The sequence below is a fragment of the Mirounga angustirostris genome, unplaced genomic scaffold (genome assembly GCF_029215605.1).
Source record: "Mirounga angustirostris isolate CCGP_5_RB_7025 unplaced genomic scaffold, mMirAng1.0.hap1 SCAF_8, whole genome shotgun sequence".
In the NCBI taxonomy this organism is placed as follows: Eukaryota; Metazoa; Chordata; class Mammalia; order Carnivora; family Phocidae; genus Mirounga; species Mirounga angustirostris.
The window spans coordinates 101,333,598-101,359,618 of NW_026991716.1; the positions used below are offsets into that span (position 1 = coordinate 101,333,598).

The window sequence follows — 26,021 nt, forward strand, 5'->3', positions numbered from 1 at the left end:
CAGCAAATAGGCGTAATTAGCTTTGTCTTCAAGTCAAAAATAGTCCATGTTTGCTAAATACGCTAGGACCAGGAGTTGGCAAACGATAGCCCACAGGCCAAATCTGGCCCGCTGCCTGTTTTTGAATATAAAATTGTACTGGAATGGCACAGTTCCTCATTTACATATAATCTAGGGATGTTTACACACTGCAACGACAGACTTGAGTAGTTGCGACAGAGACCATATGGCCCACAGAGCTGAGCATATGTACTATCTAGCCTTTCCTTTATAGAAGAAGTTTGCCGACCTCTGTACTAGATACTGTGCTAAGTGTTCTAATGATGCATCTTAATTCATTCTGTGTGACAATCCGAATGAAAGATATAATTAACGCTCCCATTTTCTAGGAGTGAAAACCAATGCACGGAGCAGTTAAGTAATATGCCCAGGATCATTCTACTAATAACTGACAAGACCAGCCTTTGAACCCATGCAGCCTGGCTCCAGAGCCCACCTGCTTACCCTCCACACACACTGCCTGTCCGGAGACGGAAGTTCAAGTTCAGAGAGTTTTAGGAAGTTGCTCCGATTCATGCAAGGTCTGGATGGATACAAATCTCAACCCACCTGCACTATCCTTCTGGCTACCATATTCACTCAGACCAGAATGTCAGTGCCTGGCTCTCGGTAGACACTCAGTAAATGTTCCAACTATTGTGTTGGGATATACACAAGAAATATAGAGATGTTCCTAGTGCAAAACCAGTAAACGCAGAACAAACGTCTAAGCACTTTTTCTGGAGCTAAATAGCACTTCTGGCTGATGACTGAATAATCACATACAGGTTCTCAAAATTGAGTTGTGATGTCAAGCAATTCAAACTTTCCTCCTTCCAGCAACACTGGGCAGGGGGCACTCACTGGCTCCAATGGCGAAGGCAGGGGGCTTCCACTGAACCAGGGCCTGGTGGGAGCCAAAGAGCACGGAGAGCTGCTGTGGGCGGCCTGGCAGGGGGTGCGGCTGAGCGTAGGAGCTGAAGATGACCAGGTTACCAAAGCCAAACTCTTCTATGTGACTCAGGTCACATCCCACGATGAACTCATTAAAAGACAGAGAGTCCTGCTGGAAAATGGCCTTGCCATCTGTGACAAGGAAGTCATTGTTTTCACAAGCAAAGCTCTTCACATTAGCAAAGGAGACATGAGCTAGGACAAGATGGGAAGCAGAGCCGTCCAGAAATGTTGACATGAAGACATGAGCGGTGTCATTGAAGTAAATGATTCGTTTGGACTGTGGCTTCACTGCAAAGTCCTTTAATGTGCAACTCTCCACAATATGTAGGGCTTCTGAGTCCCGACCAGATGGCACGGGGAGATCTACTCTATAAATGCCGTCTTTCAGGAGATAAAAGACATACCTGACATGGGATCAAAAGAAACCTGGTGTGATCCACTGCAACCTGCTTTGTCCTGTGATGCAATCAGAACCATAGTTCTCACCAGTCGCTAAGCACTGGGTGTCCCAAGGTACACAAGGGTAAAGGTACTTACTAAAGCTATGTACTATTCATTTAAGTTAGAAGCTGGAACATTGGAAAATTTCAGCCTCGCTTACAATGCTTTGTCTTTCAATTATATATGTGACTATAAGGAATCAGAATTTAAGAGCAGAAAGGGTCTTTCAGATTTGCTAATGAAGCCTACTTTTAAAGGAAAGCATAGTATATAAAAATGACATGGCTAAACATGTTATTTATTGAAAACACTTTCCTCCAAAATGCACATATTCTTAAATCTAATTCTTTCTATACATTTTCCCATGCATTGTGAAGGATAAAATAGAAGAAAGCAAAAACGTTTTTAACCTATTTTTAAAACCACTTATTATTTCGCTATAAATATCTAGCAAAACTACCTTGCATTTTGTAGTGGACTAGGTTTTTTTTTTTTTTAATATTTATAGTTAAGTGGGACAATAGAGCTACCATTTTATAAATCATGAAGAAATATCCCACAAGACAGCAAAACAGCTGGGATGGACCACCCAGCAGTTAGAAGGAGCCAGTGGAAGAATTTTGTAAAATAAACCACCTAATTTGGAGCCAAATCTCATGGTAATAGTACATGTGGATTTTTAATAATGAAACAGAAAACACCACCAAAATATTTCATTGATAAACCAAATCTACAAATAGAATTTTAACTAAAACATAAAACTGTTAATTTGGATGAAGCTAATTTAGAATTTGTGATCATGGAGACAGATGCTAACACAAGTACACTTCTGCGGGGCATCTGGGGGCTCAGTCAGTTAAGCATCTGACTCTTAATTTTGGTCAGAGTCATGAGATCAAGCCCCGAGTTGGGCTCCACATTGGGCACGGAGACTGCTTAAGATTCTCTCTCTCTCTCTCCCTTTGCCCCAGCCCATCCCTCTCTTCCTCTCTCAAAAAAAAAAAAAAGAAAGAAAGAAAGAAAAGTATACTTCTGCTTAGCAAATCTTTCTTATCACAGCCCCATGGATTGACAGGATTCCAACCTCTCATCACAACTGTCAAATTATTTTCCTTGTCCTATTCAGTCCCACCCTTGTTCTCCTTGATGACTATTCCAAATCTTTATCAATATGCTCGACCCCTGTGCTACAATAATATCCTGAAATATAAACTCCATGTTGAGATGTGAACCTATGTTCTTTTTCTTAAGAGAGGGTTGTAGCCGGCAAAAAGCAGAAACAACTTGGCTCTTAACTTTCTGCTTTAGTTTCCCAAGTTCAAAGCTATTAATGGAACATAGAGGGACTTCAGAGTAGACAAGAGGAAGAAGATTTGGGGTGAAGATTACAATCCTTGGGCTGCAGCAGAGAGAGGACAAGTGTTTAACCCTCGTTGCCACTTTGGAGGGTAAAGAAAGGAGAGGGAAGGTGCACAGAGCCGGGCTGCAGAGGGAAGAGGGCAGAGGTGAGAAGGAGAAGAAGCAGGGTAGGGGAAGAAGGGAAGAGGTTTAGAGTAAGTACAAACTCAGTGAGTGAATAATTCAATGGTGCAAAATAACAGCAGAGAGGAAACCACTTCTAATGCCAGGAGAATAAGTGATTCACACATCTGGCATTCCTTAGGGACACTATATACAAAGTGCTGCTAAAAGGTATACGCTGATTTTTACAGAAACGCTATTAGTGTAGGAGGAGATGATTAGAAGACAGGCCCTGGAAGACAAATACTGGCTCCACAGCAAAAGAGCTGCGTGATCTTGAGCAATCACTAAGCTGTGTTTACTTTCCAATCCATAAAGCTGAGATAATAAAAGTACCTACTTCATACAGTTGAACAAGAATTAAATGAATTTTTGGAAGTAATACACTTAGAGGCACCAATTAATATTATCATTATCATTTCTAGTCACATTTCAAAATCTAAGCACAAATCAATTTTATCTAATGGAATAAAGAGCCACCAGAGACTTCACTGGGATGCATTCTGAGTGACTGATTGAGTGGGTGAAGTTTATTATCCTTGTTATATTTATTATATGTAATATTATAAATATATTTACTATTATTTATTTAGTGGGTGAAGTTAAATATATTTACTATTATTTATTTAGTGGGTGAAGTTTATTTATAAAATGAGTCATTTTGGGTAAATGCCAGCAGCAAAGTTCCATCTCATAGGATCTTACACTTTTACAAATGAGAAAAATAAGATCCAGGGAGTCCAAAGGACTCACCCTACAACACAGTGTTTGTAAAACATATTCTTGAATCAGTAATTCATGCAAACTTAAGTATCAAGACAAAATAAGACAAAGTAAGACAAAATAAGTACCTAGTAAATTATGAATGAATGTCAATAGAAAACTTGATTTCAGAGCAATAATGAGCAACCTTATTTTTTTTTTAAGATCAATTCATTGGGGCACCTGGGAGGTTCAGTCAGTTAAGCGTCTGCCTTTGGCTCAGGTCATGATCCCAGGGTTTTGGGATCAGCTCTGCATCGGGCTCCCTGCCGAGGGGGGAGCCTGCTTCTCCCTCTCCCTCTGCCTCTCCCCCCCAGCTTCTGCACTCTCTCTCTCTCTCTCAAATAAATAAATAAAATCTTTTAAAAAAAAAAAAGATCAATTCATGAAAAATAAAAAATGTCATGGGCTATATATATATATTTTTTTCATTCAAAAGGAAAACAATTTTATCTGACAGGAAAGAAAAAAACTTCATCTTATAAACTTGGCCTTGCTTATTAGCTATCATTCTCTGGTCACATTTGAGAAATAATATCACCAAAATAATTTTCTGTGTTTTCATCCTTCACATTTATGTATATTTGGAGATCACACAATATATTCACAGGGAATACTTCATTTCATCCTCAAAATAACACAACTGGGCAAGCATTGTTATGTTCCACATACGAACGGACAAAGGAAAAGTCACAGGCACAGTTACTTGCTCAAAGTCAGACTGCAATTTAAGCAGGACAGCTGAGCTAAAATGTGTCCATTTTATTTGGCGGGGGGGGAATAGTTATTTAAAATGGGAAATTTTCACTTGTTATTAACCATCAACACCTATGTCCGAAGATGGGCAAAAGCAGCGTTCTTGGTAACCAGCCGCCTCTGAGAGGTCTGAGGACAGGACCAGGGAAATGAACTGGTGCTGAATTGCTCAGCAAAAGAAAGTAAAATGGAAGGAGGAGTCACAGACAGGAAGGACTCCATGGGGAGCACCGAGGAGGCAATGACACCCGGAGTCATGCCATAAAATAATGACAACTCCAGGACTGGAACCTAGATCCCTGAGACCCAGAGAAGAGATCTTACCCACCTACCCATATTTTACTGTGAAGGAGAGGAAAATCTACTCAACTTGAGAAGTTGTGGATCAAGTTTGCAAGAAATTTCCTTGTGGCTCTATAGAATGCAAACTTTGCCTAGATTTAATTACATTTGAAATGAGATACATAGGTTGGCTCCTCTGGTTCTATCAAGCAAGTTTCCCAAAGATTCTTGCCACGGAAGAGAACTCACGGTTATAAGGCTAACACTTACCCATTGTACGAATCAGCCACAATTTTCTGAGGTGCGGTAATTGAGGGAGGAGTAATTTCCTCAATGTTCGAGCAGTTTCCTAAATCACAGACATACGCCTAGAGAATCAAGCATGCATCCGTGGATCAGTGTCTGTCTGTATTCAGTTTGGCTCACAAGTATTTCTTTTTTTATTTTTTAATGCATCCCCCACCCCCACCCCCTCTCTAAGAATAAGTATTTCCTGAGCATCTGTTCTGTGCTTAGAATTGTGCTAGTCACTGACCACTTTTCAAAGTATAAAAAGAAACCCACAAAACTCATAAAAGTCAGTTTTATATCCCATATCCTAATGAATGTGCATCCTGTTTACACCAATGAAATACAAATACCTATTTTCCTGGCTTGTGGAACTAATCAAAATTTTTTTTTAAGATTTTTTTTTCCTTTTTTTTTTTTTTAAAGTAATTTCTACACCCAACATGGGGCCTGAACTTAAAACCCTGAGATCAGGAGTCATATGCTCTATCGACTGAGCTGGCCCACCCTTCAACTATTTGTTAAAATGTTAAGCTGTATCCAAGATTATGCGCTTCCGGCCATGGTGATTGTAATAGGCCTGTCCTTTTGAAAGAAGGAAAGTTGAAAGAAACACAGCAGGACTGTTTTCTCAAAGATTTCAGTAACACTGTATTTTCAGAGACTACTAAAGTTACCCTTGGTTATTATATAATTTAAAATGCTCACAGCTGATTTTTTTTTTTTTAAAGATTTTATTTATCTATTTGAGAGAATGAGAGACAGAGATCACGAGAGGGAAGAGGGCAGAGGGAGAAGCAGACCCCCTGCTGAGCAGGGAGCCCGATGCGGGACTCAATCCCGGGACTCCAAGATCACGACCTGAGCCGAAGGCAGTCGCCCAACCGACTGAGCCACCCAGGCGCCCGCTCACAGCCGATTTTAATCAGCTACTGAAAGCACAGACACCAGACACCACCACTCTCTTATGAAAAATGGATCATCATTAATGTAATAAACCCATGGCTCTGAAAAATCACAAATAAAGACGATTTAACAGTAGGTCAGGACTGTCTTAGGTCAAGTCCAGACCTTCCTAAAGACCAGATCTATGACTCAGGGCTAACCTAGTGTGTAAAACTTAGTAAATACTCACTGAGTATTTACTGAGTGAAAGAATTAGGTTTACCTACAGATATATCAAGATATGCACGTGAGTGTCGATATCCAATTATTCACTTTAAATCCTCAGACTCACCAGTTCATCCATGATGAAATACATTCTCTGATAAAGCCAGTCTACGGAGATGGAAGAAATTAATCTTGAACCTTTGTAAAAAACTCTCAGGTCAGACGCATCAGACATGTTGGCAGCCTCTTTCATCCATATGAGAGTCCCTTCTGAGAAATAAACGACTTGCTGGTGGACATTAACCGATATTCCTAGAAGAACCATGCAAATACATGCGTGTTATGATATCACAACCAAAAAGAACCTTACGTGACAGAAAATTTATTTCTTTAATTTTTAATAAGCAGTTTAAAATAGAAGTCAGTCTGGGTCTTTTTTTTCCACACTAAGGAAACATTTCTTCCGATCATACTGACCTGTAATATTATGGTGTGTAGCATCTGACTGAAGGCAATGTGCTTCATCTACTAAATGTTTTAAAGATCTCTTTCTTAGAGAAGCTTTTCTGGATAAAAAGAGCCACTGTTCCTCTTCTTGAACTAAAACAATAACATGATTTATAGGCAGACCAACCACATGCACATCAACACACAAAAAAACCATTACCATCCTTCAAAGCAAGGCAACTAACGATCGAACGAGGCTGGTCGGATTTTTCTCTGAAGGCAGCGGGGGCATTTCAACTGCAACATATATCACATTATTCCACGATTGGGGGTGGGAAGTACAGTGTCAGTCAAGTAGGCTTTATATGTATGTGCCCCGAAAGACCCCCAAAATAACACCACATAAGGGATCACTCCTCTCAACAGCCTTGCACCCTCAGGAGCTCAGCTCATTACCCACAGCCATGAGAATGTGGCTGCTCGGTGGAGGTGGTCCCCCCAGGCCAGACTGGGCTGTTGCGTAACACCAGACAGACACTGGTTGTCTCTGTTTTGTCTTCAATTCTCTCTCCCTTTGAGGCCAGAGAAAAGTCCTTAGAGCAATGAAATCTGAGGACTGCAGGACTCTGCTTGACATCCCACTCAGTCGGAGACTGATGCAGGGTGCGTCAGTGAAGGGCAATTAACAAAAGTTACGCAGTAATTGCAGTAACAACAACCTTAAACCTGCTCTATATTTAACACATCCTTCGGATGCTTCTTGCATAACAAAAATGCCTCTCCTTTCCTAGACTCCAGTAACAGCCAAAAAACCAAAGGCTGGTGATAGACAACACTCAATACACATAGACGGGTGCACATTAGGGGAAGGGGCAGTCCATTCAGCAAATGGGATTCTGGCGAAAATAGAAAACAGACTCCTAGAATTCTGAATCTTTCTGTGTTGTTCAAGACTCCTACTCGTGTCCCCAGAATATTTCCAGTGCTTCTTAGAAAGCATTTTCATTTATTATTTTTTCCATACAGGTATCATACAGTAAGTATTTAATCTCTCAGGCAATCATTCAAATGCCAAAATGAAAAAAAAATAATACTTCAAAATATAACAAAAGCTAACTTGGTAGATTGAATATTCAAAATGGTAAAATGTAAATTATTAAGTCCAGATATATTTAAAAACCTGAAGGAGAATGGAATAAAAAGATATCTGATAGGAGCACCTGGGTGGCTCAGTCGTTAAGCGTCCGCCTTCGGCTCAGGTCATGATCCCAGGGTCCTGGGATCGAGCCCCACATCGGGCTCCCTGCTCTGCGGGAAGCCTGCTTCTCCCTCTCTCACTCTCCCTGCTTGTGTTCCTGCTCTCGCTATGTCTCTCTCTGTCAAATAAATAAATAAAATCTTTAAAAAAAAAAGATATCTGATATGTATTAAATGATGATACATAATACAAAATGGGGGTGAGGGCAAAAAGATTACATGTATACCTAAGTGTTTAATGTGAGTCACAATCACTAGTGATTTCATCTGAAACTAAGGCTTTGTATGAGGTCATTTTTTTTTAATCCCTAAATTTTTCATTCTAATTTTGAAATTCCTAAATTCTAATTTAAAACCTTTGGGTCCAATAACTTCTATTTGTCAAATACTGGATGGGATTCATTTAAAATCGGAGCTTACCAAGTACCAAAAGACAATGTTGATTTGGGCAGAAGAGGTGGGGTTCTTGGGATCAACCAGATGAACCAGGACTCTGAGATCTGAACCCACCCTTACCACCCCCTCAGTTCCCAAGTAACAGAAGGGGCATTCCCAGGCTGTACCTGCTGAGGATAAAGTGGTAATACTAGATTCTGCTTCTGGCCCCTCACCAACTTCATTTACTGCTGCAATGGAAAACCTATTCCAAAAACAATTTAGAGAGATGTGTTTCACATGGCATGGTGTGAACATGAGATAAAAAGAGAAGGAGCAATAATACTTCTATTTAAAGAACAATGTGGCCATGCACGTATCTAGTTACTCAGTCCCACTGCTCAGCACTGAGATGACCATCAATCACATCCTTGTTTGCATTCCGCATAGAACAGTTCAGGGTCACAGAGGTCAAAAACTGAACTCTGCTATCTGCATGACCCCCATCCCTACCCTAATTTAAAGAGGCCTTGGTAAATCCTGGAAAAGCTAACAATAATAAAATAATCCCCCTAATGGTTAATAAAAAAATACCACTAACAGAATTTCACTTCCTTACTTTTTTCATGTTGGGTTAAATGAAAAAATGGTATTTATGGTGTTTATGATATCTTTATTGGTGCCTATTTATAAGAATCCTCTGAATATAACAGAAATACTTCAGAATGTTTTTGCTTAGGACACTGTAGTCTAACAGACACAAACTTGAGGAAAACTATGATAACATCAACCCAACAGCACAAAGTCAATGGGAGTTTTCCAAATACATTTAAACGACTTTGGGGCCATATGTCTTAAGTAATGATTACGCCTACGGCCATGCTGGCTACATCTTCCTTGCCCCACTTAATTCTTACCTGTAGGTGGTATTTGGCAGAGTGGAGTAAAACTGGAAACTGGTTCTCTGTGTCCCTGAATCTAATTGTTGATTTTTGCTGATCAGTCTTAAGTTATAACCCAAAATAGGTCCTCCTGGGAATTGGGGTGGAGCCCAACTGACTTCCACGGTGTCGGGACTCGAGCTCTCAATATTTCTAATGGAAGGAGCAGTCTCGGGAACTAGAAGATGTAATGGTGACATGGTGAGCAGGAAGATGTACAAGCAACAAATGTAAATAGCACAGGGAAAAAAGTCTTGTTTTTTGAAGTGTAAATTAAATATTTTCATTAATATTCAAAATAAGTGATAGAGAGAAGGCGGTAAGATATCTAGGAGCTGCAACTCTTGATCCCTAAATGAGACCAGCTGGCTACTTTCCTAAGGGACTCTACCAAGTGTTATTTTCCTTGCATATAATTTATGAAGGTGCAGGTAGGCAAATAGGATAAATGTTCTAGAAAAAAGTTATCAGAAGTCTCCAGAGACCTGAGTGAGTTGAAACTGTGGGGTGGAATCCGGCTAGGAAGGAGAAGAGAATCTGTAACAAAACCGTAGTCAATGATTAACAGGAGTTGAAAGAAGTAAATCCTGGGCCTTTTCACTCACAGGAGCTCTTGCTATAGCCTGACCAGTTCCAGTTGAAGATGCAGGCTCAGATAAGCCGGACTTAGAACAGTGTGCTTCCCTCTTGCTGACACCCAGACGTATGTTCCTTCCCATGGCGCCCAAGGTCCCTTAGAGTCCAAGTTCACTGTGCTTTAGCACTACCCTCTCCCTTGAGAAGGATTAAAGCAACATGCATTCATTAATTAAGCATTCACTCATAGACTTGAGAAGCTACCTAAGTAGCAAAGAACAGAAAGAAAAACAAATGATCTAACAGCCTGTCTGCCATTCCTGCCTCCACCTACTTTTCATACCTCCCACCCCCTAAACCCACCCTTTCATTTCCTCTTCCTGTAGAAAGACACACTCTGACATCACTTTGTTCTCATGTGGACTTCCCTCCCTCTGAATACTTTTGGCAAATGTTCTGCATCACTCCTGACTCGGGAGAGTTGGTAGAAATTAAGACAGTGCAGCCTTCACATTGGATGAGTTTTTAAAAGGCTGTTTATTGATCTCTCAGCCTTTCTCCAGTATGATTCCTCCTCAACTCTCAGACCAGTCTTTGGCAAACACAAACATCACTGTGTCGACTCTTCTGCTCCCTGCACTCAGTCACCTTGGTGAACGGAGGGGTACGAATCATCTTTCACTAAGTAGAAGCAGGATGTCAAAAAACCTAATTCCTTAGGGTCAATGCTCAGACCCAGACATGATCTGCTCCACTTCGAGCAGGTTGGATGCCACCTACATGGTAAGCTGTGATTATTGTCCAAATCTCTCCCACAAAAATCCTCCCTGAAAGGCCAGTCAGGGTGGGCACGATATTCCTTGCCTATTAACCATTCTCCTTGGTTAAGAAATTATCTTCATAAGGGCCTCGATTAAAAGGTAATAATACCATCTAAATCATACATTTCCCAACACGAAAGGAGAAGAGGGCCATGAGGCATGGAATACAAAACAGGTAACTATAAGTTTTAATGTGGCTAGAAAAGTGAGAAGGAATTGAGGAATGAGGTGCTATCCATGGAAAGGATATCCAGAGTAGGTCTGGAATACATGGAGGGCATGAGGGTTTGCAAATCCAGGAGAAAAGCCCAGAACTGGAAAACAAAATTTGCCTTCTTCATTATTTTGATTTGACTAGCCATGGGCCGCCATGGGCCCTGGATCATATTATCTCTCCAGCATCAGAAAATGTCCCAGCACTGTTGGAATACATGAGGCATTGCTTTGAACAAAGAAGGATCCACGTATTCCACTCTGATCTGGAACATTTCAAATATTGCCCTAGCCAGTGTCTGACCCAAGCTTTGGAGGATGGTCAGGGAGTAATCAGCAGAGGTGGCCACACACAGCCTAAAATCTGATAAGCAGTAAGCGAGCATGAATCAGGGAAAGGGGAAAATGCCGTCACCAGCTTCCTCAGCTGTTCAACTGTCCACAGCCTAGTTCAAGGTGAGGCTCTGTGCACACTGCCAAATCTCCAGAACTGATGCGTCGGGACATCTAACACCTGGTCTGGAATACATCCCCGCAGGTCCAGTCAGCTAACCCTGAGGGTAAGGGAACCACATAACTCTCCTTCAGTGTCTGCCCCACGTATGCACTCCCCTAAAACGCTCTAGGTTAGACCCCTTTTCCCAGCATGGAAGTCACATCTTCAAAAGAAGAAATCAGAAAATGTTCCAAGGTAGGTGCAGTTTTTTTTAAATCATGTCTGATAAAATGTCCAAGTATTATCATAACCTCCAGGCGGACTGCTCTCCCTCTGTGCTTTCCAATCTGATTCCCTCATTCCCTCAATCCATCTTATGCGTAGCTGCCAAAACTATCTTTTTCAGAAGTATGTGAAACAATTACTTCTCTGCTTAAAAACTGTCCTTAACTGCTAACTGCTTATTGAGGCTTATTCTGCAACCTGACTGTCCTTCACCCCTACGCCCCATTTGCAAGCCCCTAACGGACAGACCCTGTTCAAAATGTCCCTCTTAACATTGTACACAGCACTTTCCCACTTACAATGTGCTTTCCTTATTTATTATGCTTACTGCTTAGAGTATGTCTCCTCCACCAAAAGCTGAGCTGCACAAGACCAGGGAGTTTGGTATTGATCATAGAGACATGCTGAGCACCTAGAATGCTACGGGGCATATGGTTAGGTACTCAGTTACTGAACGGATCAATTGATGAAGGAATAATTTATTTCATTATTTAAAATAGAACCAAACTAAACTAAAGCTTTGGAATAATCTCCTTATTTCATGAGCCACAGGGACAAACTATACCTCCATAAGGATGAGTCCTGTAACTGGGACTTGGCAGAGAATACAGCTGTAGCTGGGCTGTGAAGATCCAGACCACTCGAAAAATGTACTCAGTGAAGGGATGCAGGGGCTGTACCACATATGAGAGCTTGGACACGGCCTACGTCAGGGAGAGATTAATAATTAGCGTTTACAGAATCACCACCACACAGTGCGGCTCAAGATCGCAGATCAGTTTGTAAGAGGTGCAGGACTTCTTGGATATGGGGTGACCCGGGGCCTGCCAGCCCGGAAGAAATGGGCCTGGAGCTCGGAGCTGAGCCGTCCAGATGTCAGCCTCCATAATTCACACCCAAAGTCTCTCCTTCCTCAAATTGGCAAAATTATGGATTCAGTTATTTGGCATTTACCTCAAGGCTTTAATAATTTTTCTATGTTAATATACTTAGTGTCTTGGGGCTATTTTCCTCTGAACTTGCTCATGCTTTCTTAAAAGAGACAGTCCTAGATGACTTTCTTGCCCTCCATCCTAGTTGGAATCCTTGTAGGTGGGGTGGGCAGAAAATGACCAATGATATGAGTAGTTGGTTAGGTGACGCTGCGCTGAAGGAACAAGATGTATGTCTAATATGTTTTCCTCAAAAATAAAGGATTTAGCATCAACATGTTACAGAGCAGCAGAGATTAAAGTTCATCTAACCCAACCATTCATCTTAACACTTGAATCTTCTCTAGAATGTCTTTATACCTATAATAACACGTAGTAATTGGGCATTTTTAATAATTTGGAAAAAAAACCTGTGTGTACGTACGTAGGCAGCTTTTCATACCTCAGTATAAGTCCAGCTTCCAGGAAGTTGTGCATATTTCCACTGAATGATGTATTTTACTCCAGAAATGTTGGCAGATTTCCATCGTAAGGTCACACCATGGCTTCCAATGGAAGAAGCAAAGGGTGCGGTGGGGAAATCGGCATTTTCTGGGGAGAAAACAGGACTTCATTCACCATGCACCTCTGTCAAGTCAGGAGAAAGGGTGTCTGTTTCATCTCGGGCTCTCAGGAGTCTCTTGTTACAACTACATCTTGCCACAATAGCTTACCCGAATAATAAATGATGTACATATTCAATTGGTTTATTTTTATAAATCAGCTAGACAGTCTGGCATCTTGTTTTCCCCGTAGAATTCACTATCATCATTTTTTTTACAGGCAAGCAACACAGAGCATTGTACAGTTTTCTCTTATGATTACCACTTCCTTACAGGTGGGTGCCAGGGGCGTGTATGGTACATAACAAAACCATCTATTGTTCCAGAACAGGTATCCCAAGACATTTTTAAAATGTTACACTACAATCCTGTTGCTATTGCTCATCTTGTCAATAAATTATTTTTATATGTACAAGTAATTCTACTCCAAAGGATTCTATATTCAGTTGTTCCATATTGTAAAGTATTTTGTGACTTCTAAACATTAGTAACGTTGATGTGGGAAACAAAGGCAGAAGAAAAATTATTAAATTTCCTTAATGCTTACAGCCCATTGGCAAGTCCTTGAAAGAGGCAGAGTGACATTCCTCTAGGGACTCAACTGCCTCGATGCTGACACTTTGCTTAGGGCAAAAGGCAATCTTAGCCTGACCCCCAGGATCCTGTAGGTCTTCTTTAACAAAAACAAATTCCTTTAGAAACTTCCTTTATCTCTACTCCCCAAGATACATGTTGGCAATCATCCCCAAGCATATGACCCACTGATATACATCTGGAGGGTCTCTTAACTAAGGTTTTAGTGGACAGTAATAAATGACCTTTTTTCTAACAATAGTTAACCCCCTCAAGGTCCTGGAAACCTTGCTTCTAAAATTCTGGAGAGACTTATGCCATCCCTAACCCCCTCCCCACTTGAAAGCATATAAATCGCCACCCCTCAGCTCTTTCTGCCCACGGGTCCTGTCCCCGTGCTTTAATAAAACCACCTTTTTGCACCAAAGATGTCTCAAGAATTCTTTCTTGGCCATCGGCTTCAAACCTTAATGTTTTTCCTACATCAACATTGCAACTGGTAACACACATTTATTGTTGCTACTTCCAGGCCCCGTACAAAAGGCTAGAATTTGGAATGGTATGTTCCACTGGGATGAAGTTATTTTACTTTACTTTTTCTATCTTCCAAAATTGTGAGTGATATCATGCTTCAGCTTGCTTTTTCTCCCCCCAGTTTTTAACTGTGGTAAAATACACATGACATAAAAGTTACTATCTTAACCATTTTTAAGTGTGTTCAGTGGTACTGAGACATTTTTATTGTTGTGCAACCATAACCACCATTCATCTCCAGAACTCTTCTCATCTTGCAAAACTGAAACTCTACCCAGTAATCATTAACTCCCCATTCTGCCTCCCCCCAGCCCCTGGCAAACACCATTCTACTTTCTGCCTCTATGACTTTGACTACTCTAATACATCATGTAAGTGGCAACACACAATATTTGTCTTTTTGTGACAGGCTGATTTCACTTAACATAATGTCCTCAAGGTTCATCCATGTTGTAGCGTGTGTCAATTTTCTTTCTTTTTAAGGCTGAATAACATTCCATTGTATGTATATATCAAATTTTGCTTATCCATTCATCTGTCAATGGACACTTGGATTGCTTTCATGTGTTAGCTATTGTGAATTCAACAAGAAGTGTATAACATCAGTGTATAAATATCACTTCAAGAACCCGCTTTATTTTGAGTATATACACACAAGTGGAATTGCTAGATTCTATGGTAATTCTGTCTTTGATTTTTGAGGAACCATCATGCTGTTTACCACAGAGGCTTTATCATTTTATATTCCCACCAATGGTGCACAAGCATTCCATCTGCTTCACAACCTCATCAAAACTTTTATTTTACTGGGTTTTTTAAAGGTAGCAATTCTAATGAGTGTGAGGTGGTATTTAGTTGTAGTTTGGATTTGCATTTCCCTAATCAGTTAGTGATGTTGAATATCATTTCATGTGCTTATTGACCATTCGTATATATTCTTTGGAGAAATATCTATTCAGGTCCTTTGCCTATTTTTCGAATTGGATTGTTTGGTTTGGTTGTTCAATTTTAGGAGTGTCTGTATATTCTGGGTATTAATCCCTTATCAGATATATGATTTGCAAATATTTTCTTCCATTCTATTGTTGCCTTTTTGCTCTGTTGATAGTGTCTGATGATGTGTATATTTTTAAAATTTTCATGAAGTCCAATTTGTCTATTTTTTTCCTTCATTGCCTGTGCCTTTGGTATCATATCCAAGAAGTCATTGACAAATCCAAAGTTGCTTTTACTCTATTTTTTCTTCCAGGAGGCTTATAGTTTTAGGTCTTACATTTAGGCCATGAATCCATTTTGAGTTAATTTTTTCATGATATTATGTAAGGGTCCAATTTTATTCTTTTGCATGTGGATATCCAGTTTTTCCAGCACCCATTGTCTTTTCCCCATTGAATAGTCTTGGCACCCTTGTCAAAAATCATTTGACCATCTATACAGGATTTATTTCTGGAGTCTTTATTCTAGTCCATTTGTCTATATGTCTGTCTTTATTACTGCAATAAGTTTAAAATCAGGAAGTGTGGGTCATCCAGCTTTGTTCTTCTTTTTAAGATTTGGGGTCTCTTGAGATTCTATATGAATTTTCAAATGGATCTATTTCTACAAAAGATACTGGAATTTTGATAGGGATTACATTAATCTGTAGGTTGCTTTGGGTTAGCACTGACATCTTAACTGTATTGTCTTTCAATCCATGAATATGGGATTCTATTTAAGTCTTTTTTTAATTTGTTTCAGAAATGTTTTATAGTTTTTATTTTACAAGTTTTTTACCTGATTGGCTAAGTTAGTTCCTAAGTATTTTATGCTTATTGATGCTCTCGTAAATGGAATTGCTTTCGTAATTTCCTTTACAGATTGTTCATTATTAGCAAACAGAAATGCAACTGATTTTCATGTGTTTACTTTGTATACTGCTACTTTGCTGAATTTATTGGTTCTAACGGTTTTTTGTGCTATCTTTAGCATTTTTTACATGTAAGATCATATTATCTGTGAACAAGGATAATCTTCCTTCCTCCTTTCCAATTTGGATGGCTTATTTCTTTTTCCTGCCTGTACTATGCTAAATAGAAGTGACAAAAGCAGGCATCCCTGCCTTGTTCCTGAGCTTAGAGGATAAGCTTTCTTTTCTAAAATAACAATGACTACTCTGGTTGAGAAAACATAATAAGTTCTTGTAAGAAGCTTAAAATGGCTAAATACAAACTTCCATGACCTCTCTCCTTCTGGTTAAAAGTTGACACCATTCTGATCGCTATAGATACTGAATCTGGACTAATTGAAGTCCATACTACCAGAATACTCTGTGACCCAGAAAAAAGAAAGCCATTGTCATCTGAGGTTCTAGCCCAGAGAGCCTTAGCACAACACTTCTCTGCTGATTCTTCTAATTATGGTTCATTTTTAGTTGTTATAACTATACGAGCAAAGCACAGTTCCATTTTTTTCCCCTGTTTTATGGTGTGAGACACCTAATAGCGGAGATTGCAATAGTCTGTGGGAAACCTTTGTCAAAAAATTAAGGACACCTGGTTTAAAATGGAGTCAGGAAGCCCTGAAGGGGGAGCTCTCTCACCCACTCGCCACTGGTTGCAGCCTGTAGAACAAAGAAGGAAGTTAAGAATTATTTTGCCAAGGAGGACATTTTTCACACGGGAATTTCATCTTTTTTTCTTTTTTTTTTTAAGAAAAAGAAGGAAGATCCCTCCGTGCTCCAGCAACAATGCACTAACCATCACTTGCAGCCAATAAGAAACCATCACAACCTAGAGCTCTCTTTCTTGTCCAGTGAACTTTTGTTCAAAACAACCCTCCCCAATTTCCTCCTTTCTTCTATAAAAGCTGACCTTCCCTTTGTTCTCCAGACTTGCCTATGGTTTGCTTGTCCCGAATTACAATTCCTTTGCTATTCCCAAATAAACTCCTTTTGCTAGTAAGATAACTGGCTATTTTATTTTTAAGCCTGACACTTTAAAGAGGGGTCCAGTGTGGAGCTGTCAGCAGAGTAAGGAAGAAGATCCAAAAGAATCAGAAAGAACATAAGTTGAGAACTTGGCAAAAAGAACCAGAGTTATATGAGTAAGTGCAAGTAAATGTAAACTTCACAGCTAACTGGAGATATGTGTTTCAAAGCCATGGCAATGTGTATGGAAAATCAGAGGTCAAATAGGTTTGTTCTAAAATATCAGGATAAGAATTAACTAAATGAGAAGGAGAAACTGAACTGATCTGTATACTACTTTCAACACACTGCTGAATGGACAAGAAAAGACTCTGGTCAGATCAGAAGGTTAAAATCAAGTTACTCCCTTTCTAGTTCATCTTTAAGTTGATCCCTTTCTATGTGGCCCCAAGCAAATATATATATGCTTTGTGCCTCATTTTTCTCATCTGTAAAATGGGGATAATAATAGTATTTATCCCTTTGAGCTCAAAAAGAGCTAATACCTATAAATTACTTTTATCAGTGCCTGACTCATAAAAAATAAATAAATAAATAATAGGTTTTTTTACTTTAATATATTCTTAACTATTACCATTTCCACTGTGGAAAAGAGACATGGATGGTATCTAAAATAGAATAATGTAGCAGACTCACAGATAAATGGACCAGGTACCAGATGTGTTAGAGACAAACACGATCTTAGATGTATGGGCAAAAGGATTCATTCTAACAAACTAAAGATATGGTCTATAAGCATATTATTTATATGCCTTTATTTAGCCTTGGTATATCTCATTTGTTAATGGTCTATAGACATTGATCCATAGTCAATGAGAAATTTTAAGTAAAGCATTGATTACACTTGTATTCTAACAGAATATATAATTAAGATGGTAGTGTAACTTTGGAATATAAGAAAAGAATGTAAATCAATGTTTCCTAAACTTTCTCAGTTCTGGCATCTTTAGTTTCTCAGTAATTTTTTCATAACTCCTTGGACCAAAAGAATTACCTAACAGCTCCGTTAATTAAGTATTATAACTTAAGTATGCGTGTCCTTTCAACTTAGTAGATGTTTGAAAGAAATAACACACATAAACTGAAAGACAATATATGTATTTAATCCTTAAATAAAAATAATTGCACACTAATGGGATCTGTGTGCCTATTGGGGACAGCACAATTTCTCAATATTATAATCAGATTGGGCACCACCAACCCCATTTCCCGTTCCACACTGAGTTTTTTATGGTACTTTCTTTTTATCACAGCATTCACCAAAAAACTCAGCATTGCAAAGATATACTATAGAAAGGAATGTAGTGCATTTCATTGTTTATACCATGAACTACCTCCAACTAGTACTTCCAATGATATCCAGAAGTTGTCAACTATCTTGTGTTTCCCTTGAATGTTCAAAATGCCCCATCCCTTCCTATGAGGTAGATGTAATGCACTGGGGTACCTCGGTGCACAGTTTGGAAACCATAGAATATAAATTCTATCCATAGCTAACTCCCCCTACACAGTAGGAAAAGAATGTAATATCACTGTCTCTCCACAGAAATGTCAAGGGGTTCTGTCTAAAAGACAGAAGCAAATCAGGACAGCAAGACAAGATCCCCCCATTTTCCATCAGCCACTGAGAGCAAGGTGCAAGCCATCGAAACAAAGACTACAGCTTATGGAAGAATCGATCATTTCCCAGTCTGGAAGGAACTATCTATCTCTTAGTGGGAGGAAGACCCTGGAAATTCTGGAAAAGAAAGCTACTAACATTGAGGCTGTGACTTATCAAAGAGTTGGTCCTTCAGAAACCATTGGAGAATTAACACACTAGGACAAAGCCATTTAGACAACACCCAACCTGCTCTGAAATCAGACAGAGGGAGCTGAAGACATACAGCTTAGTACCCTACTTACTCAAAATCTAAAAGCAAGAAGCATCGCTTCTATACTTGCAGTAAATTTCCTAAGCCTCGTAGGGAGCCACGCATATCATAGGTACTCCACTGACTAGCTAGTAGCTGAATAATTAAAAGCACATTAAATAAAATATTCCTGTGCTTTCAGTTCATTAAAATAGTGGCATTTCCTGACATCAAGTCTGCTTAAGATCCATAGTCATCTCTTTCATTAAGACAGAAGTGATTTCACTTACTGAACTGAGGGCAAAAATCTCAAATTCTAAACCTTAGTCAGGTGCTGTGGTCCCCCTATTTTGCTCTGAAAGAAGAGTCTTGCTGAGTTTCTATCACAATGGCTTCCACATTTGAAATTATATTTATATATTTTTACACTGCTGAGATATAGAAGTCTAAATATTTTAAGAGATGACTCATTCTCCTTACATGAGCACAGGCCCCTAGAGTGGTGTCGAGGATTTTTAATAACTGTTGCATATGTCTGCTTACCTAGCGCTTCCTCCTCGAATGCACCTTCAGCACTCCTGCAGCCGACCTCACATGATGCTCGCTGTGGAGACAGGTAGCATCCCAGTCAGGGCAGCCTTGCTCCTGCGTTTGCTGATACATTTCAACGACCTGTGACATTCTAGTGCCTGGTATATAAGTATACCCATATATCAATTATTTCAGCTGCAATACTTTAAGTTTCCATTTGCTAGTGGGATTAGAACAGCACCTTTCAAACTTTTTGACCATGTCCCAAATTCCAAAACACATTTAACAAAACAACATCTCGAAACAGTACTTTTTTTCCTTTTTTAACAGTTTTATTGAGGTATATTTCGTATACCATAAAATTCACCCATTTAAAGGTGGCTCAGTCATTAAACTTCTGCCTTTGGCTCAGGTCATGATTCCAGGGTCCTGGGATCGAGCCCCACATCGGGTTCCCTGCTCAGCAGGAGGCCTGCTTCTCCCTCTCCCACTCCCCCTGCTTGTGTTCCTGCTCTCTCTCTCTCAAATAAATAAATAAATAATCTTTAAAAAAAAAAAAAGGTTTAAAGTACACGATTCAGTGGTTTTTAATATATTCATGGAATTGTGCAATCATCACTACAACCTAATTTTAGAACAAGTTCATCCCATTAAGAAATCTCACACCTGTAATGCAATCATAGCCGTTCTATTCTAGTCTATTCTTTCATTTTGTTTGTTGTGACTCCTTATTCACTAAGTTGATTTCATAATTGTCTAACGAGTGACATCCCACAGTGTGAGGAAGCATTGAGCTCAACAATGCAATTATATATTTGCCATCTTGGTCAAAGGTTTAGTGAGTTAATAACCTAAAACTCTAGCCTAAGATGATGCCTATTTATTTTATATATCCATGTTTTCCTTCAGAAATTAAAAACTGACTAAATTTTATAGTAACTTGAACATTTTAATGAATATCCTAATACTAACGTTACATTTTAAGGTCTACAAAAACCTAGGAATCATTAGCATTTTACTTCATTAACTTAAAACAGTAAACATTTTCATGACCTAGACATAAATCTCCTGCAACTCTTAACAGATGCATTAGCATTCGTTACAAAGAGAGAAGGAAGGAAGAAGAGAAAGAAAGAAAGAAAGAGGGAAGGAAGGGAGGGAGAGAGGGAGGAAGGGAGGAAGGAAGGAAGGAAGGAAGGAAGAAGGAAGGAAGGAAGGAAGGAAAGAAGGAAAGCAGAGGAGAGGAAAGGAAAAAGAAAAAGAAAAAGAAAGGGAAAGGGAAAAGGAAAGAAAAGAAAAAAGAAAAGATAAAACTTTTGGAGAAAAGGCACAAATTTTAAGACTATAACACAATCATGATCCATCTTCCTGCTTTCATTCAATTTGCAATTATAATACCTAGGACAACGTGCTATTGTTTCTCCTGGTGATAGTGGAAACCATGACACAATACATTTGCCCTAAAGATCCCAGGTTATTTGCAAATACTAGCTGCACAATGTTTGACCTATTCACTCAAGGGAAGTGCAGACTGATAAGCTCGGGTTTGCTTAGTTAAAGATTAATTTAAATACCTCAGTCTGGGCTCAGGATTATTTAATTTAAGGGCTTAGGATACTTTTCACATTCTTTTTGGTTTCAGTAAAATACATTCAACACGTTTATTAACTGCAGAGAATAAATATACCAAGTGGCAACAAAATTATCATGTAACATGGAATTTTTTTCCAAGAGGTAAAACCAAGGAAAGAGAAAGGAAATAGAATAGTGTTTATTTGGAAATATGGCTAGTCCTGATTACCCAGTAAATTGTGGGTTTATTTTTCCTGCATCTTTTCAGAGGAAAATATATAATAAAATTCTGATCGATCTAGGAGTTTAAATATTTTGTTACTTTGTGAAGCTTGTATTTTTTTCAGCTTTATTGAGATACAATTGACATATAAATTGTGTAAGCTTAAGATATACAACATGTTGATTTGATACATTTATATATTGCAAAATGATTACCACTATAGCATCAGCTAACAACTCCATCCCATCACATAATTTCCATTTCTTTTTTGTGGTGAGGACATTTAAGATCTATTTTCTTTAGCAACATTCAGGTATAGAATGCAGTATCATTAGCTATAATCACCATGCTGTACATTAGATCACCAGAACTTGTTAATATTAAAACTGGAAGCTTGTATTCTAAGGAGTTTAAATGTTATATCAAGTGGAGGCAACACTATAAATTAGATTCTCTCCCTCTCTCTCTCATCCAACATTGGGCTTACAATGACATTATCCAGTGCTCAAATTGCCTAGAGAGAATCTAAAAGTGGTCAGATTTAAGGAAATCACAGAATCTGAGCCCAGAGCCCCTGGATGAGACATTTATAGTAGTGTATCCCAGGCCACTGAGCTACCATTCCCACTGCAGAAGCCAAGTTCATGCTTCCCAGGGGCTAGCTACATCTGTCTGCTGTCTCTGTTCTAGTCCACACTCCCATTTCTCCCACAGTAGTAAAACCACCTTTCTCATCATCCCTCTGGCTCCACCCCTGTGTTTATCAGACAGGCACGCGCTGGCAATGCCTTTCCTTACTCCTGTAACACAAGGAGGACATACCCACCCCCCTCCTGGGACGCCCCGAGTACAGCCGCTCTGTAGGAATTGTGGCTTCCTTTCCTTAAAAACCATTCATTCATTCACTCAAAAAATGCTTATTGAGTACATATTTTGTGTGTGTGCCAAGCACTGGTGTAAGCTCTAAGGATCTGGCAGTGAGCAGACTGGTAAGTTCCCCACTGTCATGGAATTTACATTCCCTAAGAAGAGGACAGACAACAACCGAGTAAAAACATTTTTAAATAAAATACATTCAGATAATGAGAAGTGCTATGAAGAAAATAAAACAAGTTAAAGGCACAAGGCATGACTAGGCAGGAAGGAGGCTTCATCTCATCAGGGTGCTCAGGAAGAACCATGCAGAGAGGAGCCTGGAGCAGGACCTGAGTGACTGCAAGAATCTGGGCTCACAAAGGTCTTAAGGACAAAAGCTAGCAGACAGGAATGTTCCCCCTACACTCCAAAGAGGGAAAGGCCAATGTGGCGGGCACATAGAACACGGGAGACGGGGTGCAAGGTGATGCAGGGGAGCCAGCAAATGGTAGTTCCAAGAGCTTTTTCAAATGGCAACACAAAGCCATAGAAAGGTTTTTAGGAACAATATGATCTAATTTGTGTTTTTAATTATCAGGGATAAGCCATCTCACTGGCTAACATCATTTTCCAAGTTGTAGTTTGCTAAGCTAACTCTTTCAACACTATTTCCTCCAAGGAACATGTGCAGAAATCCCAGCTTCATAGGTTGAAGCATTAATGGTTGAAGAGTTTGATTTCCTGCAGGTGTATGTAGATGATTCAAACATCTGTGTATCCATATATCTATCTCGATTTCTATATAGCATGTATGGCTGTTCAGTTCTACTTTATTTAAAGTGTAAAATAACCAAGTATACAAAGAAAAGACAGAGTAATTATGTAAGTTATAACACCGAAAGAAAAGCTGGACGTCATATAGACGCAGACAGTGGGTCGGCTCACTGACCGCCAGGGAGCTACCACATTAGAAATCCAATCTCGGGCTGTTTCCATGCTTGAGAGGCTTGAACCATCCCTGACTTTCTTAACACAATCTTCCCAGGAATGGTTTTGGCTGGGGGGGGGGGGGGGGGGGGGGAAGGGTGGTAATGTTACTTTAATCACATAAAAAGATTCTAAGGCGGTTTTTGTTTTTTTTTTTAAATCTCAATCAGGAAAGACCTATAATTGTTTTTTTACATATGGAGTGAATCCACCCCCTGCCCCGTTTCACCTCTTCTTAGCCAGCCCTGACCTCTCCATCTACTCCCAGGGGAAAATCACTCAGGTGCAGAGTAAGCACAGACTATTGAGAAAATGTTCCAATGTAACTTTTTTTGTTGTTTATTTTTATTCTCTAGTAAAAAGAAATTTTTCTGTTTTACTGATGGATGGTAAGTTATACTCCTTTCCCAGGCAGAATAAAATAGTTCTGTTCTTTGGTTTGAAGGTCATTTAAATAGAATACAACCTAGGTTTTAAACTGAGAAATAATGTATTTTCTTCATAAACCTCTATGGTTGACCTAAAACTAATTCTGAGGGCCATAGAATCCAGAACCTTAAATAAGATCAAGTAGGAAAAAAATCAAAATCCCTAAGGTCTTTCTGAAAAAGAGGAAAAGCTCCAGTGCAGGGGAGGGGCCAGCATAGGGAGGAGGAGCTGAAAAAAGAGACCTGAGCTGCCAAAGTCAGCATGAAGACACTTACTATCATAGCAGGGAAAAAAAAATAAAAAATAAAATATCTTAAAAGCTGTGCTTTAAAAATGTAGTCAAAGGAGTTTGTTGAATAAGGAAGAAAACTGCAACTACAGTGTTATTTTTTAATATACATATTTAATGATAGATTACCATGATTTATGGGGAAGAAGATGGAATCAGCAGAGGTAAGCGTATTCCTAGATGGGTCCCCTCCCCTCTCCCCCCACCACCCTCTCCCCACCAGGCTCCCAGAATTAGAACCTGTCCAAGCAGATTAGAGTAGTATATATGTATCTATATGAATACGTGTGTATACACATACACATACCTATGCACACAGGTATTTAAAACAGCAAATATTTGTGTCAAAAATGGAATCTTACAGTCATTTTTATACCCAGATTAATAGCACTCCCATGAGGAAGATTTTTGTGCACTGAGAATTAGTCAGGTTTCTTCATTCTTATTTTAATACCTTTTTAAACATAAGAGATAAAGACATGGGGATTGATGACATCTTTTTTGTGATGGCCAACTCACCTCATAAACAGTGCCATAGGTGTTGTTCTGCATAAGAACAAAGAAAAGTGAAATTACTTGAAATTCTTAAGGTTGTAAATAATTTTAATGACACTTGGCTTTATATTTCTTTCAAATTAAATTCTTGCCCCACCATTGACAAATAACCAATAAAAACAATCAAAATCAAGGAGCCCAGAGCTGGGCCTTCTGTCCAGGCAGGCCACTGTATGAATAGCTTTAAAAAGTATGTTTGCAGGGAGCCTGCATGGCTCTGCTGGTTAAGCGACGGGCTCTTGATTTTGGCTCAGGTCGTGATCGCAGGGTCGTGAGATGGAGCCCGTGTTGGGCTCTGCACGGAGCTGGAGGCTGCTTAAATATTCCGTCTCTCCTTCTCCCTCTGTCCCTCCCCGCTCATGTGCTCTTTCACTCTCTAAAAAAAAAAAATACTACGTTTGCATCACTGGAGAAATGGTGCAGTTTGATGTCTACTGGAAACTCCCAGTCAACTAAGAGGTAATCTGTGGTGGACCGGGTGAGAGAATGAAGAGGTGTTGGCAGACGCCCAGTGGAGACAGAACCTGACCTGAAAACGACCAAGAACTCTGGCCAGAGAAGGTTCCCCTGCCCGGACTAGCGGCTCTGATGCCCACTGTACGGCCTGGACTGTCACCTGCACCTGTCACCGTTTGGTACCTCCCACTCATTCACTTGGCAAGTGCTGTCTGAGCACTTGCTCTGTGCCTCTCACGGTCTTGGGTGAAACAGACAGTGTGAGCAAGGAGAGAGACCCGCTCTGAGGGGCTTACAGGCGGCAGCAAACGCCAGCAAACACAGACTAGACAAAGGATGATTTCCACTGGACTTCATAAAAAGTGACACCAAAGAGGCGTAAAAGAATTTTTAGAATGTGTGATAGTTCCCAAATCCAGATAGTGCCAGCTCCACTTCCGGTAACTCCCATTCTATGGGGCACATAGTCACAAACGTGAGAGTAAGCCTAAACCTCTCCTAGAGACCTGAGCACAGACCATTCCAGAAAGCTATGAGCACCATTGGGAAGGAGAAGTTAACGTCCTTATTTAAATCTCAATGATACAGTTTCACTCATTAATAGAAAACAATATTAGGATTACCCCAAAATACCATGATTCAACCTCAGACCTGAACAACCTGAACAAAGGGACCCGCTTTTAAATGACGAAATTCTTATTCACTAGACCAGAATAATTACGGTGTGTCAGGCATTATCCTTAAGAGAGAGATTCTATTATTATCCTAATTTTGAGGAGGAAAGTAAAGTGCCAAGAGGTTAAGTACCTTAACCAGTTACACACTAAGTGGCAAAGCTGGGGTTAATTAAAAGTAAAAAATAAAGTAGCTCGGGATGTATTTTCTACATAGAGTGGAGTAAACGTAGGGGTTTGTAATCTCTGGATTGGATTGCTGCCATGTTCCCTGCAGAGAAACTTCGAATGTGATCTAGGACCCTGCTAGCCAATGTGTCATCTGGGGACAACAAGCATCACACCATCTGGGAGCTTGTCCCACCCCAGGTCTTCAGAATCAGAATCTGCATTTTAACAAGATCCTTAGATAACTGTACTTTAACATTTGAGAAGCACAGGACTAGGAAATTTGATAAGGGCCTGACATTCTACTAAAAGGCCA

At 39.7% G+C, this 26,021-nt stretch overlaps 1 protein-coding gene across 2 annotated transcripts in view; it reads right to left on the reverse strand.

Annotated features, from left to right (window-relative positions):
• The window catches only part of ROS1 (ROS proto-oncogene 1, receptor tyrosine kinase), a 103,606-nt gene that overhangs the window by 70,626 nt on the left and 6,959 nt on the right, over positions 1-26,021 (reverse strand). For both annotated transcript variants that reach the window (XM_064598033.1, XM_064598032.1), the window contains exons 4-13: positions 24,372-24,398; positions 19,510-19,570; positions 12,882-13,030; positions 12,073-12,211; positions 9,153-9,354; positions 8,424-8,500; positions 6,634-6,756; positions 6,284-6,468; positions 5,029-5,126; positions 904-1,400 (exon numbers count right to left, since the gene is read on the reverse strand). In XM_064598033.1, the coding sequence (XP_064454103.1) occupies positions 904-1,400; positions 5,029-5,126; positions 6,284-6,468; positions 6,634-6,756; positions 8,424-8,500; positions 9,153-9,354; positions 12,073-12,211; positions 12,882-13,030; positions 19,510-19,570; positions 24,372-24,398 (1,558 nt within the window). The remainder of the gene's footprint in view (positions 1-903; positions 1,401-5,028; positions 5,127-6,283; positions 6,469-6,633; positions 6,757-8,423; positions 8,501-9,152; positions 9,355-12,072; positions 12,212-12,881; positions 13,031-19,509; positions 19,571-24,371; positions 24,399-26,021) is intronic.